This window comes from Spea bombifrons, chromosome 6 (assembly GCF_027358695.1).
Source record: "Spea bombifrons isolate aSpeBom1 chromosome 6, aSpeBom1.2.pri, whole genome shotgun sequence".
Classification (NCBI taxonomy): domain Eukaryota; kingdom Metazoa; phylum Chordata; class Amphibia; order Anura; family Pelobatidae; genus Spea; species Spea bombifrons.
This window is the reverse complement of record NC_071092.1, coordinates 39,095,882-39,110,766: the sequence shown is the minus strand read 5'-3', so window position 1 is coordinate 39,110,766 and position 14,885 is coordinate 39,095,882. Positions and strand designations below refer to the sequence as shown.

Here is a 14,885-nt window from a genome sequence, read left to right as displayed (position 1 = left end):
TAAATACATATTTTGGATGTTTATGGTCTATTTAAAGCACACAGATATGGAGCAAAGATAATCCGAATCTGAGAAGAAGAACAAACACTACAGAAAGTTTAAAGGCACGCTAGAAGAATAACAAATATGGATTAAACAAACAACCGGCGGCACGAATCATAATAGGAAGCCTGCAAGAAAGAACTTGAAACAATCTCTGGACAGACCCAAACATTGTTCTGTCTTCTCCAACTATTCTGCAAACACGGAATGCATTTCTAAATGGATAACATAATTGCAAAATGATTTTCTAATGGTTAGCGAACACAACATGGTTGCTGATAAAAGGCCTCTATACGCCTATGAAGATATCCCATGAAAAATCAGCTTCCAGCTACAATAGTCATTTCCAATATTAACCCCGTCTGCGCTGTATTTTACGTTATTTTAATCAATTTAATTCTAACGAAATTTGTCTTTCTTTCAAAATCCAGGATATTTCTATGTGAACGGTAGTGAATATATCTGTAACATGTAGAAATGGGGACGTGACAGATCCAGTTTAAATGTACATAAATAAGACAATGCTTACCTATCCACACCAAGCTCTTTATTTGACATCTGCTGGACGGTGATCACCACTTTCTTCTCTACTCCTTGCCGTAGCTTAAAAAACTGCTTGTCCCGATCCTTCGGTACTGGGCTGTAAAATAAATGTTTCATTAAACCTTCAGAGGGCTTCTTACAGAGAATACGCTGCACAGTTATAGGGGAACATTCACCTTCACAGAATTTAGCATAAGAGATGTAACTTGTTAAGTCATTTAGTGAATCAGGATACTTGTTTTGGAGGCATTATGTTTAAATGTTTGGCTCATGGAAGCTGAGATATGTGGCAGACTGTGGCAAAGTCAGCATTATGTAATTTGTTGTACTGAATATATGTCCTTCTCCTGCACCAATCAACAAGCAACTTCATAATAGCGGAGAGATTTATTAATGGGTGGACAGGTCATGGAGACCCTGAGAAAATGGATGTGAAGATACCATGCCTTATGGTATACACATCTGGTGGGTTTTTAATCAATATACATCGCTTATCATATGGAAACATATCTTCCTTCAAGATATCAAGATTTAATTTTAAGTGTAGTAGATAATTTGTAGATACTGCTGAACAGATTAAGATTTAGTTACACCCAGAATGGTGCTTTTTAATTTTGTATTACTTAGGTCAATCTTCCAGCTACATTTCTGAAATTATATTATCAATTGAGAGATTAGTTGAATCACTTCTCACTTGAGACACTGCGGTCATATCTCCGCCAAAGCATTCTTGATAAGTGAAGTGCCCTACTCCTGCTTCCCTACTGCTAGAAATGCTGATAATGCAAGAAAGCAACAGTGCACTTAAAAAGGGCTGGGGTGGCAGAAACAATTGCTATGTGGTTAAACCACACTTTTAACCCCTTAATGACAAAGCCCATACATGTACAGGCTCAAAATGCATTGTTTTCAATGGGTTTAGGGACCGCCCATTGTCCTTAAGGGGTTACATGTAATATTTGTATCGGTTTTTACTTTTTTTCTTGTACATTTGTGAGTAGTTACTTTATATGTAAAGGAAATAGATTAGCTGGATCATTTGATAGGTGGCATAGTTCAATAGCTGCTTTAGCGTATGTTTTGTGTTATGTGTCTGTTTGCTTGTTTGGAGGAATTTAAGGCTTTTGGTTCTTTTAGTTTGTCCTAAGAAATAAAGATAAGGGTAACAGTAACCATGATGTAGGCATGGATGTAGCTTTTGAAAGGCCTTCCAACCCCAAAACCACTTTGCTTTCATTACAACAAGACGTGTTAGGGTGGTCTTCAAAACAAACATACATAATAATTTTACATATCTAAGAATAAATCATTTTGGTAGAAAGTCTTGTTTATTTACAAACCATTGTGATGTGCCTTTGTTGATACAGGTGCAATGACTTCAGAAAAACAGCAGCATTAAAGCTTAGGATACCAAAAAAGACCAAACCCCACAAAGAAAGTTTCTAAATCATCTGCCTTTACATATAACAAGATACCTGAAGTTTCCTTTGCCGTCATCTTCTTTGACCTCTAAGGACACGGTGAATGTGAACACATCACTGTCTGAAGAGGGGAGGGCAGAGTCCTTTACATCGGAGCACTGCTTGGAAGAGCGCTTGAATGCTGTGGAGAAGCTGTATAATATTCTACTCACCTAACCAAAGAAAAAATAACTCGTTAACCTCTATGCAAGCAAGAATCTGGTTCTGGAAAAATATACGCCCGTCTATATTAAAAGTAACAAGCAAATGATTGTCGCTAACAAAAAAACATCTATTTATCTACTATAATGCTGCATATAGTTTCTGCTTCAATACACTGCCAGATACTGTAAGGGGAATCCAAAGGTGTTGCACATTAACAGAGTTGCTCATTCACAGCTCAGAGAAAAACGTGAAGATCTACATTATATATGTATAGAAAATACATATGTGAGAAACCTATGGAAGTGGTGGCTGCCTGCACATTGTTCAATTACAGATAAGACAAGACACAATGGTTTTCAAAACATGCTGAAGTAGTCCACTAAAAGGAAGCAGCGTAAATAAACTTAAAAGAGGTCCCCTTTAATGTGATTATGTCCTAAGTCTGTCGATAACAAATGTCACGTTATTGAACAGTCCAAATGCAGAAATGGCTGATCCACTTAAAGAACTGCCGCAAATCAACTTAGATAGATAAAATTTATTGAAACTACGTATAGCTCATGCTTTTGTTTCTCGATCAGTGTAATTGTTTTAGAGATTCTTAGTTTGTTTCTCTCAAGGAAGCAGAGATTATCTATATTATATATATATATACATATATATATATATATATACAAAGATATATATACATAGATATATATACACACACACACACACGTTATTTTGACCTATAAATACTTTTGCAAAGCTTTATTTAGTGTATAGGATGTAGAATTTGGGAAAAGTAATTATAAACAGAATTTGATTTAGTAATCCTGGTTAAGGGGTTATGATATGTCCCTCCCGTATTACTTAGTACAGAGGTTAAAGAGCCCGATAGCCATACACGTACCGCCTCTTTGATCTCGCAGCTAAACACATGGATTTGAAACTCGTCTGCGTCCAAATCTCTTGCTGTAAAAGCAAAGCAATCGCTCTCAGATGTCGCATCTCTTCCTCTCACGCAGAACAACACTTTATAGATTGGAAAAGAATATATTTCTGCTTTGTTGGTTTGGTCAATAATCCTATACCCAGAAAACAGAAGAAAAAGTAAGAATGTTAAAACCACATATTATTACACATAAAAATTACTTAACTAAACCACTAACAAAAGCAATCCGAGACATCCTGTTTTTTCACACACGTTTAATATGAATACACAATGGTTAGTTGTCTGTAGCAGGAATTGTGCCTCTTCTGTTAACATCAGCAAAACATATTAAGAGAACTGCGTTTGTACATAAACATTCAGAACATAACTGCTAATTACAGGCATTGTAAATAATACCAGCAAGAGGTCATGAGCATGTGATGACTTCATTTATAAAACCAAACATGTAAAAATAAAGGGGAGCTGCAGGCAATTATTGGATTACAAAGTGCATCATAATGTTAGGGACCAGCAGGTGGAGTTGTATTAAAAGAGTCCAGTTGCAGACAGGCAAGCACCTCATTCAGTTTGGTCATAACTAAGGCAAGCAAAGAGTTAATCCAAAACACAGTCCAGGGTCAGTAAGGCAGGCAGATGGTTAATCCAAGAGTCCAGGGTCAGTATGGCAGGCAGCTGGTTAATCCAAAAGGCAACCCAAAGTTCAGGAGAAGGGGAAACAAAGGAAAAGGAGCACAGAACAAGGGGTACAGTGTAGCACACAATAGAGCATCAGAATACCTGAGCGCTATATGCAGGGAATTTGGAGGCTTTATAGTGCTGCTGGGTGAGACCTCACGAGTGACGCCGCAGACCCCCCACTCCTCTGAGTGAGGAAACAGTATCCCTGTATTTCGGATAAACACTTCCCTCTACAGACGCATGCAAAGCTTGTGTTACGTGTTATGGTTGCCTGTATCTCTTTTGTATTTTTGAATGTTGACCACAGAGTTGATTCCACATATATGGAATGCAATACAGATTAGATTTTTTTTGTTTGTAGCTTTCCCTGGATTCTGCTTACCTGACAGAGCCCTCAGGAACATTGGGTACATAGAGGGTCACGGGGACAGGTGCGAGACATTGTTCTCTCATGGAAGCCATGGCACGCAGAGCCTCTGTTTCATTGCGCGGTGCTGAAACCTTCATGGACCCTAAATATGTAAGCTTGTGAAATAAAACACTTTCTTCTTCTGGAGGGTTTGGCATAGCGCTGCTGTTCTGAACCGGAACTTCTGAAATTAAAAAGCTATATTACTTCTAAGTACCTCAAGAAAAGATACGAAGAAAAAATACAAGTTATGGATTTCATCTGGAAAAAAATAAAAAAATAAAATATATATATATATATATATATATATATATTTATTTTATGAAAAGGCTTTAGCAAATAAAGCATATGAATGAGCAAATATGCATTTTAAAAGGCACATTCAAGTTCTAAATAATAATAAATATAACAATCTATTGCATTCCCAACAATGACCCTGTGTTAAAAGAAAAACCGTGAAGGTTTAAGATGTGATTGTCTGAGAAGACAAGTTTCTTTTGGCATTCAGTAAAACAGCAAAGCATATCATATTCATAACTGCATGAAATGCGTGGGGATTTTATTTGGAGACTACACTGGAGGTAGAAGTGCTACAAGGAAATTGCTGTGGGTGTTTAGCCACAATGTATTCCTTGGAAATGTTCTTACTGCTCCTAAAGTTCACATATGAACACTGGAGATGAGACTTTTACACACGAGTGTAACTTGTACTTGGCGCTTTTTGTCAAACTTTTTAATTGCAAAGGGAATTCAGATTATCCCAAGCAGTGCAGGATATGCTTCACAACATAGCTGTTGCTATTATTTTTAGGTCTTTTAATAAAGTGGTCTAAATTCAAATGTTTTACAGTTTTTGATTTTCTTTACGGAGCAATGATAATTCATTAACAATGGTTTACATTAAACTGAATTCCTGTGCAGCAAATCAATGTATTTCCATTACCAGATGGTCAAACAAAGGAATCATTTACTGCAGAACAAAACAATACAAATCATAAAATAAAAAACAGAGAAGTACTTAATTTCTTTTATTTTTTAAATGGCCTGAAGACTGACCTGTATTGGATGGATCCAGAAGTAAGGTCAGAGAAGGAATCTTGGAAACATCATCCGAAAAGACACTGGGTGACGGTAAAGAGCTTAAATCGGTTACGTTTTCATTCTCACATGAGTGGCTTTGTGTTTTTTCCGAGTCTCTGAGGATCTCTTCCATGGCCTTCTCCAACTGCTCATCTCCATTCGACATAATCTGTGTCAAATAAAAAGGGACAAGGTGTCACAATTGCTGGTCTGGATCTGAACATCAGAAAAGGTGTAATGAAATGGTACCAAAGAAAACAAGGACAACAACACCTCCAGAACAATAATGTTCTGGGAGGTATGTTCCTTCAGATACCGTTTTGACCATATCATGTAAATGTCCTATTTCTCATTTTATTTAAAAAAAATATTTTACTCATCTACAAAAGCTAATGAAAAAACCTGCTAAATAGATTCTACCATTTGTGCTGAGTTTAGAAATACCCATTTTGTTTTCTTTTTGTCGCAAGTTATAGGGAAATAAGTACAAGTAGCATTTTGCTATATTAAAACAATTTTTTTCCCAAATCTGCTTATTCTGCCCCATGTGCTATTTGGGACACCAAAGTCAACCAATGTAATTTACCCCATCAAGCCATATATTTTTAAAAACTAGACACCTCAAGGAATCTCAAATACTGGTATTTTTACCCTTTCCATGCACAAGATTCCAGTGCCACCCTTTGCCAAAGTTTGTAGTAGTAATTTTTTCTGTATTTTTTTTTCACACAAATATGTGATCAGCAACATCTCCCGAGTACAGAGATTTCAACCATGCATGGGTTTGTTGGGGAGGTAAAACGCCACATTTGGGAAGTGTGCATTGTTTAACTTGGAACTTTGACATACGATCCTTCTGCCACCATGTCCTTTTTGGGACATCTTTAAAGCCAGTTCAATTTACTCCAAATCAAAATCATATATTTTTGAAAACTAGACACTTTTAGGGTATTTTAGAAGCAGATATTTTAACTCTTTACATGCACGAATTCTACAATTAGCCTTTGTCAAAGTTTGTGGTAGTAATTGTGTGTACTTTTTCACACACATTGTAATTTAGGTATGAATTTACAGCTCCTGATATTTGTCACTGTCAATATTTGTTCCGCAACATCTCCCGAGTACAGCGATAGCACCCATGCATGGGTTTGTCTGGTTGTTTGGGGGACAAAAGGCCACATTTGGGAAGTGTGCTTTTTATTTTCACTTTCACATCTTGTCAGTATGTGCCTATGTGCTATTTGAGACATCTTTGAACCCAGCCACTCCAAATTGACCCCATCAAACCATCCCTTTTTTGGGGGATATTTGAAATGCTAGTACTTTAGCGCTTTCTATATCAGGATTTTTGGGAAAATACAGCGCTAATTTTTTTTTCTTTTCATTTTGTTGGAACTAGATGGTTCCCCTGATGGTGACATCACTGGATAATTATTTTTAACTGTAACTACATTTTTATTTATTTTTAGCTAAATGTTTTTTATTATTTCTTTTTTAAAATATTTTACAAATCACATCATGCTGGAGCTGGAGAGACCCTCTTGGAACAACAAGAGGCAAAATCTCTCCTGGGATGGGTTGTTGATTGCCTCCTAAGCTCTTTTAAATCAGGCGTCTGCTGCCATACAGTGTATAGTGGACGTTGACGACCCGGGGCCCCTGCTACCGATCTCTGTGTTGCTGAATGCCTCGACATCAAGACATTACAGCAGCACATCATTGGTCGTTAATGGACTGTTTCTGTGTGACATTAACCCCTTAAGGACAATGGGCGGTCTCTAAACCCCCCTGCAAACAAAGCATTTTGAACCCGTACATGTACTGGCTTTGTCATTAAGGGGTTCAGCCTGCTCCTAATTTAACCAAATATTGCTTAATGCCCAAACCCTTCCCAGAAATAATTATTTAATCAAGTAAAAAACAAGTGGACTTTCAAGGTTTATAATCATCCAGAACAGAATGATCCCCAAAAGCTTCAGGGCACAAACTTTCTTGCTTATGTGTATTTGATGTTGCTAGCAAGTCAGTATGCTGTGTGGATAAGGCTGTTTCAGCCAATGCTTGGGGTATCCCTTTTCTCTAAAGGTCTACAAATGATGTCTTAAGCATAAATATTGAACAATGGGGGTTGAGGGCTTTAGGATAGCTAGAAGCTTCTAAAAGGTTGTCTGTGGTAGTTTTCTTTATGAAACAATGTTTTTTTTTGGGGGGGGGTGCACCATTCTTATTACAACTTGAAAATGATGCTGTTTTATTAAAAAAGTGCTTTTTTATTTTTAAAAATCAGTCCTAGTTTTTACATAACATTTCAGGCCGCTGCAGAATAGCTGTTTGTATGTGTTGTCCCTCGGTTATCTTAACCCAGTCTACTAGACAAACGCCTGACTCCTTATCATGCTGCTTGTGGTGAACAATACAATGGCTCAATGTTAATCACCCAGCCTTACACTGACTAAAGTCTATGTAGAAACAGATTTTATTAGTGTTGCCATGAAGAATGAGCTCAAAGAGACCCCTGACTTTAATGTGAACTTGGAAACAGCCTTTTGGGTATCACATCTGTCTAGACCCTGTTTCTTCAAGCTGTAATATACAGTGGGAAATCACTGAGTTGTCAAAGAAGAGGTGAAAGTTCCAAATACTTGTGTTGCTGCACTTCTTGTTGCAAATCCAATCACATTAATATAGATATTATATACAAATATTTATTTACATAAACACATACATGTATTTAAAAATTAACAATGTAACATTACATCAGGAGTAATGTTGCTCTATAATTTCAGTCATCAGCGGATATCATCACCAGTTGGCGCAGTGAATACCAGCTTCTTCTGGGGTAAAAGACAAGGCCACATAGAGTAAAGGTATGCCAAGGCTGCCTACGGTGGTCCTTGTAGAGAATAAAATTCTCTGTTAGCCACCTACTGATCGCATCCATATACAGAGGGCGCTACTAATCCCATTGGATCCATTATACCCAATTGGCCCTTCCCATCCACTCACCCGGTCTTCTACTTCTACCAAATCGTCACTAAGTACACAGATTTTCAAATTATAACTCCAAATGGTTCTCATAAAGAGGGTAAGGCAGGAGAAAAATAGCTAGCCAGAATGTTTGCCTTCCAGTACAGAAACATAAAAGGAAAACGTGGACAACGTGGACAAAGTATCCAAAGGTCTAGACTGTGGTGGAAAGAATCCTAAACTTTGAAAGCAACATTGACTGTATAAACACAAATATTAATTCACGCAGCCATTATAACTAGGTAAGTGGCTGTTTCACTGAGACATCTGTAAAATAAAATATAGCAGGAAACAAATGTAAATTGCTTAAAGAGAAGACGTAAAACTTTTATCATTAGGAAAAACAAAGGGGCTTATGGGATAGTATATCGCTTTAATATAGTTGTTTGTGCAGATAAAAAGATCTACCAGCTGAGCCACTTCTTACTGAATTTCTCTAAAAGCTGAAAATAAAATAAATTTAGAATCATAAAAGCAAGATTCAAATGGAAATGAGGGGGCAAATGGGGTAAGCCAAAAAATGCATTATTTTGTAAAACTGCCCAAAATGTTGTTTTGGGGTCCTTCGGCAACTGCGAGTGAGACATCTATTTGCAGTTCTTGAAGGGGGTTACAATTATTTAAAACGCACCAGGTTACCCAGATCTGCCATTAACGATAATGGATTTGGTTACTTTTCAAAGACAACACATATATTACAGTGATCTTTACAGGCTCTTCGGGTTGCTGGAGTACACAATGGCCCAGAAGTTTTGTACTGTGTAATTAATTAACCCAATTGCTTGGCCAACTAGTCAGCCATCTGACAAGTCCATTGCAAAATGCAACGGAAGCTTCTCCAAGTTGCTCAAACCAATAGAGACTCACAGTAACTCGGTGTCACAGGTTTTCTCTTGGTTGAGTCACTATTGTGACAAATGAAAGTCATATACTTTCAGTTTTGAAGCATCGGCAAGGTGCACAGAGTTGTCCCTATTATCTACCTGCACACATGCAGTTCAGAGTAAGGGAGTGGTTGCTATGTGGTCAACCACAGGGAAAATATGCAAACTATAAAGCATACATAAACAAAAATGAAGCTGTGCCTTAATACTACCAGCGATTTAAGCTTGTGTTTTGTACACTCAATGACCGTGGCCCCACTACCTAACCATAGACCCTTGGAAGCTTTTTGAAGGGGCATTTAATAGGGTATGCTGCACATGGGAAAGGGATGCGTGGTAGGCTTCAAATTTACAAAGACAGACAGATAAAACAAATACCTTGAGTTGTGGTTTGTCCTCCGAGTTTGACGAGCCATCATTCTGCATTGCAACCAAGACAAAGTCTTCACTGTTCAGTGTGGAACTTGAGGGCTCAAAATTTTTCTTCTGATCCATTGTTCCTGTTGCAGATATGACATCAATGCTCTAGCCTACAAAAAATAAAAGCACAACATTTTATACACAGAAAGGGGCGGGCTGTGGTTTCAATATCTTGACATCACTATACATTACGAAGGGTCAACTCCAGTGAGATTCTGCTACAGAATGAGCTTTAGATTTAGACACGTGGGGGAAAGTACCTCAAACACTGCAACAGAATGCAGAAGTTGCTTCCAGATTCTAAAATTAATTGTTTTGCTACAACAGCCACCTTTGGCCATATATCTTATCTATGTGGAAAAATGGACTCTTCGTTTCAAACCAAAATTTTGCCAATCATTGTAGTCATTACAATAAATAATAAAAAAAAAAAAAAAAACAGAAAATGGATAGTTTTAATAATTTAAGTCATTCTAAGAGCTGTAGGGGTGATAGTTCCTTTTCTGGTCTTTCTCGGTATTAGTAAAACCACTGTCAATCAAAGAGTGTTTGCATATATTTCTTCAGCTCGTAGTCCTGCGCAAACAAAGGATTTGAAAGTACTCGTGCAAGTAAAAATACACACTCGTAATATTTTCTCTGCAAACACCCAATCAATGCATCCAATGATTTTCACATATAGCCTTACAGAAAACAAACCTAGTTATGCTTGTTCAATTCTTCACCAGGACAAAAAATTGTTATGTTTCCTTTCCCTCCAGTGATCTATAATAACACAATATAGTTGCAGTACAAAACACACAACTGACAAAGAGAAAGAGATCCCAATTATTTCTAACATATAAAGAATTACCTACAACACAGTAGCACGGCAGAAGAGGAAATAACAAACAGACGCACCTTGCTTACCTTCAACACATCCGGCCAAGCATTTTAATACATTCCAGCTATGACAAGGGATTGAGGAAGGGAAGAGTGGAACCCTATGCCGGATCCGTACTGCCAGACACGCTAAGCTTTTCAGCCTGCAAACCGAATATGAAGATTTGTTTAAATTACCAAAAGCAAAATTAAAGTTAAACTTCATGCTACTTAGCCAATTTCTAGTACAATAAGTGCTTTATACTAAAGAATCATCAGATTGATAACAATGTAGCTGTTCATAAGGGCCAATAGCTACGATGCATCTGTGATCAAAGCTGCTGCTACAAACCAATCTTTTCTCTCATATTATTAAATATACATTTTCCATGTCCTAAATAGCTTCCATTGTTGTCAAAGTAATCACACCACCCTACACCAGTATTCAACAAAGCATTGACACATACATAATTGTTAAATGTTTCACGCAAGTAGTCCCCAACCATTACATCGTGGCCTGGAAGCCTCATGGAGATGGGAACACTGCGACTATTACACCACACGATGCGGTGCGACATCATTGGGTATATATGGACGTCAAAAATAGTGTCCAATGTTCCATACAGAAGCCATGTACTAGCCATAGAAAGCAATGTACCTGACACCAAAACAGTATACCTCGACACTTCTAAACCAAAGCATGGCTGCACACAATGACAGACGGGAACATACACATCTCAGCAACGCATGCTAATAACTTTTAATCATACTGACCACTTACAGCCATACTGGTGTGTACATTAATACACATACTGATCTCAAACACACACAGCATTCTCAATCAAGCAACATACAACACAAATCAACCACACAAACCACTCTCAGCCACACAGAACGCCAGCCTCCGAATTATCACATTACCGGTTTAAGCTGCAAATGTAACAAAATTGTGCACCTGCCTTTATTGCGTGGTCACGATTGCAGCCATAATAGAGAGATTCTTACAATTAGAACTCAAACTCTGTTATACAAATTGGGTTTTAAAGCTTCACAATATGAGTTAAAAAGTGCCAATCCCCCTACAGCCGATGCAAAACCTTCCTGCATAACGCAGCATTCCTCGTCATCCAAGAGCCGGCATCCAAATGCCAGCTCGAGAAAATAACCGGAGCTGCGTCAGTCCCAGCCGCTGCAGGACCCGGGCAGCTCACACAATTCATCACGGGAAAAACAACAACAACACAGCCCATGCTTTATCTCGCATGCTCAGAGGTATCAATGGTAAATTCTCAAGATGCCAGACACATTTCTGCTTAACGGTCATTACTAAGGAAAACGTACAATCCCCTCTCTAGATAAAGCCACTCGTAATAGGATCATGGAAGGAAAAGAAGCATCACGTCTAGACTCCACGGCTGTACGGTTAAGGTTGGGCCGCCTATTTTAAGATTCATACACTAGCAAAACGGACTCCTTTAAACAAAGAATTATAATTGGCACGGAAATGCCCGAGTGGATCGGGAGATCTCGACACAAGGAAGATGTGTCAGGGCTGGGAACTGGCACCAGTCCACTCGCCTTTGATGAGTAAGACGACAACGCAGAAGAAAAGTAAATACTCTGACCTTTCCTAACACTCAGTTAACAGACTAGTAAAACCTCCCAAAAAGTTTTTTTTCCCCTTTAGAATAGTAAAGTGTATGAATATTTTTCCAGGCCTTTATGTTTAGGATCTTTACAAAACCCTGCCCCGGCCAAGGCCTCCAACCACCACACCCTAAAAAAAAGGTTGGGAGGTACCGAAAATCACAAGCAGAGTGCCCGTGCGCAGAGTGCCCGGCACAAAAAAAGTTAGGAATAATAATGTTTTACATTAACATCACGGCTCATTAGAAAAACCCTGATGAAAGGTAGTTTTTTTCCCCAATTATCGTTGACTTTGTATTTTTAATCTCCCCAAAAATCCGAATAATAACTTATCTGCCTAAGATTGCTCTGCCGAGAAACCGCGTGACAATCAGATGAAAATCAGCTCTAAGTATCTTTAGTGGTGGAATTCGGCCTCAATAGAGCTTAATATCAACAAACTCACATCATGTCTGGATTTCTTAACATCAGCGTTTACATTAAAATTGTAGTAGTGGGCACATTTTTATTTGGGGATCGGGAACCAAACTATACATCTCTTCTATCCCACTAGATAAATTCTGGACAGCGTTCCTCTACCTACATACATTCACAAATATACGGCATTTTCATGGACCGTGGCTTCCACGTGCTCCCTCGTGTAAAATACATAAGAAATATTGCATTTAACGATACAGAAAAATAGATTTTGCAATACATATTCACAAAAGGGAGAGTTTGCAGGAGAGTTGTGTTTCAGCTCCTTGACTTCACTATATATCATTAAGGGCCAGTGAGCTTGGCTAGCCCCGTATAATGTATAGTTATATCCGAGAAATTTCTCCACACTCTTCTTACATGTTTATCCATTATACAGGGCCAGCACAGCTGCTCACAATGGAGAAACTTACCAGTGTTAAAATCACAAGCCTCCCTTTAGTGAATAGACTCTTAAGCCTTATGTGTTTTGTTCGCTAAAGCTTTTAATTATGCATCTTCGGGGTGGCTATGATTTTGGGAAGCTCTCCCTTGCACATATATATATCCACAATATAAAAGTATTATTGGTGGACTAATATCCAAACAGGAAAAACACCTTTGCGCTCGCTGACAATGCGTAATCCCTAATTAGTCACACAAATACAAAGTGCAGAAGCCAAAGGAGGAACAAACCTCTTCCCCAAGACACGGCAGCCCCTATTTACTTACTATATATGTGTGCGTTTAAAAGCGGATAAAGTACAAAGACATTCCTTTTTGGTTCAAATATTATGAAAGGCAAACATAGCAACTTTGACACAATCCTGGCGCGTCTCACGTGTAGAAAAACACACATCAGCGGGCAAAAAAATGTAAAGATTCGGCCGACATCCGATTCTTGCACGACACAAAAGGGAGAAATATGCAGACAGTTTACAGCAGAGAAAATGGGTTTTATGAGAAAGAAATCCAGGTGATCCAAACGGTATTTAATAATGAATAATATTATTATTGCTTCTCTGAGAAACAAAGCATTAGCATATTATTATTATTTATTGTTTTATATAGCGCCGTCATATTCCACGGCTCGAATGGGGTCTATTCACTAAAGGGAGAGTCGTGTTTCTGCTCTCTTCACTGTCCATAAATGAGGTTTAATCCCAGTGAGCTTCTACTGCAGAAAGCGCTTGGCTTACCCTGTACAATGTATAGTAATGCTATTAGTCTCCTCTACAATTGAATTATACATTATACAGGGCCAGCTCAGCGCATCATAGGGGACGGGACTAGCCAGTGTTGGCCCTTTATTGTGATGGAGTTAATACACAACTCTGCTGCCAACTCTCTCTTTAGTGAATAGACCCTAATGAGTAGAAACATGCATAGCGCTGATCATAACAGGAAGCGTAACATGTCACAGAACCCCAGCTGTAACTCCTTGATCACCTTATATCTGGGTCACATTATAACCCTGGGGCATGTATGTGGCATCTCCGGCTGTCAGATGGGCACGCTGCAGGCTCCCTTCCTCCTCAGTGTCATCTGGGCAGCTCTTAAAGGGCCCGCACCCCTTCCTGTCATTGCCCCTGCCGTCAGCCCCTCCTGCTGCCAGGGTGGCACTGATTTGTTGGTGAGCAAATCTCGGTGGCCCCGTGCTTGTTTGGGTCAAGCAGCCTGGGCTGGTAAACGGGTGAGTATCATCCCGTAACTCCATACCAGGAGGGAACCTGGTGCAGGCAGTGGACCGAAGAGAGAACTGCAGTGTACCCACACCGGCCTCTACAGGGAAGTTGGGGTGCACCCTGACCCTCCTTGTTACAAGTTAAACCCCAACAAGCATCTTACCGTCACCGGGCACCTCCGCTTCCCTCACTTTCCTCAGATTATACGCCTTCCCGCTACTGGCCCCGTTTCCTGACGGCGCATGTAAACCGCAGGGAGCTCGGCCGAGGTCATAGGTCACAGGTCCCGGTGTGCTAGGTCCAGTTACCGGTGCTACCTACTTCACTTTCTTTACCTCACCCCCTCCCCCGTGCGCCTTCAGTGGCAGTTCACGAACGTCAACCCCCCCCCTCTCCGGATTCTCTCGTTCTTCCCCCCTAGGCGCGCGCACACCTTGGGCGCGTGACACTGACAGACGTCAGCAAAAGATGGGGCGCGCAGTCGCGCTGAGGCTTGGTAGAGAATGGGATGCGCGTGACCGGCCCTGGCTGACAGGATTCAGTTTACTGCGTGAAGGCGGCTTCTTCTGCTAAACCTCTTAATTTCATATGAGG

At 39.3% G+C, this 14,885-nt stretch overlaps 1 protein-coding gene across 4 annotated transcripts in view; it reads right to left on the bottom strand.

Annotated features, from left to right (window-relative positions):
* RABGAP1L (RAB GTPase activating protein 1 like) overlaps positions 1-14,660 on the bottom strand; it is a 115,709-nt gene extending 101,049 nt beyond the window's left edge. For 2 of the 4 annotated variants that reach the window (XM_053468582.1, XM_053468585.1), the window contains exons 1-8: positions 14,455-14,660; positions 10,543-10,667; positions 9,601-9,752; positions 5,288-5,480; positions 4,205-4,415; positions 3,103-3,277; positions 2,061-2,218; positions 572-682 (exon numbers count right to left, since the gene is read on the bottom strand). In XM_053468582.1, the coding sequence (XP_053324557.1) occupies positions 572-682; positions 2,061-2,218; positions 3,103-3,277; positions 4,205-4,415; positions 5,288-5,480; positions 9,601-9,717 (965 nt within the window). In that variant the 5' untranslated portion in view covers positions 9,718-9,752; positions 10,543-10,667; positions 14,455-14,660. Of the gene's footprint in view, positions 1-571; positions 683-2,060; positions 2,219-3,102; positions 3,278-4,204; positions 4,416-5,287; positions 5,481-9,600; positions 9,753-10,534; positions 10,668-14,454 lie in introns of all 4 variants that reach the window. The other 2 variants (XM_053468584.1, XM_053468583.1) reach the window with 2 other exon arrangements.
* Between the last annotated feature and the right edge of the window lie 225 nt (positions 14,661-14,885).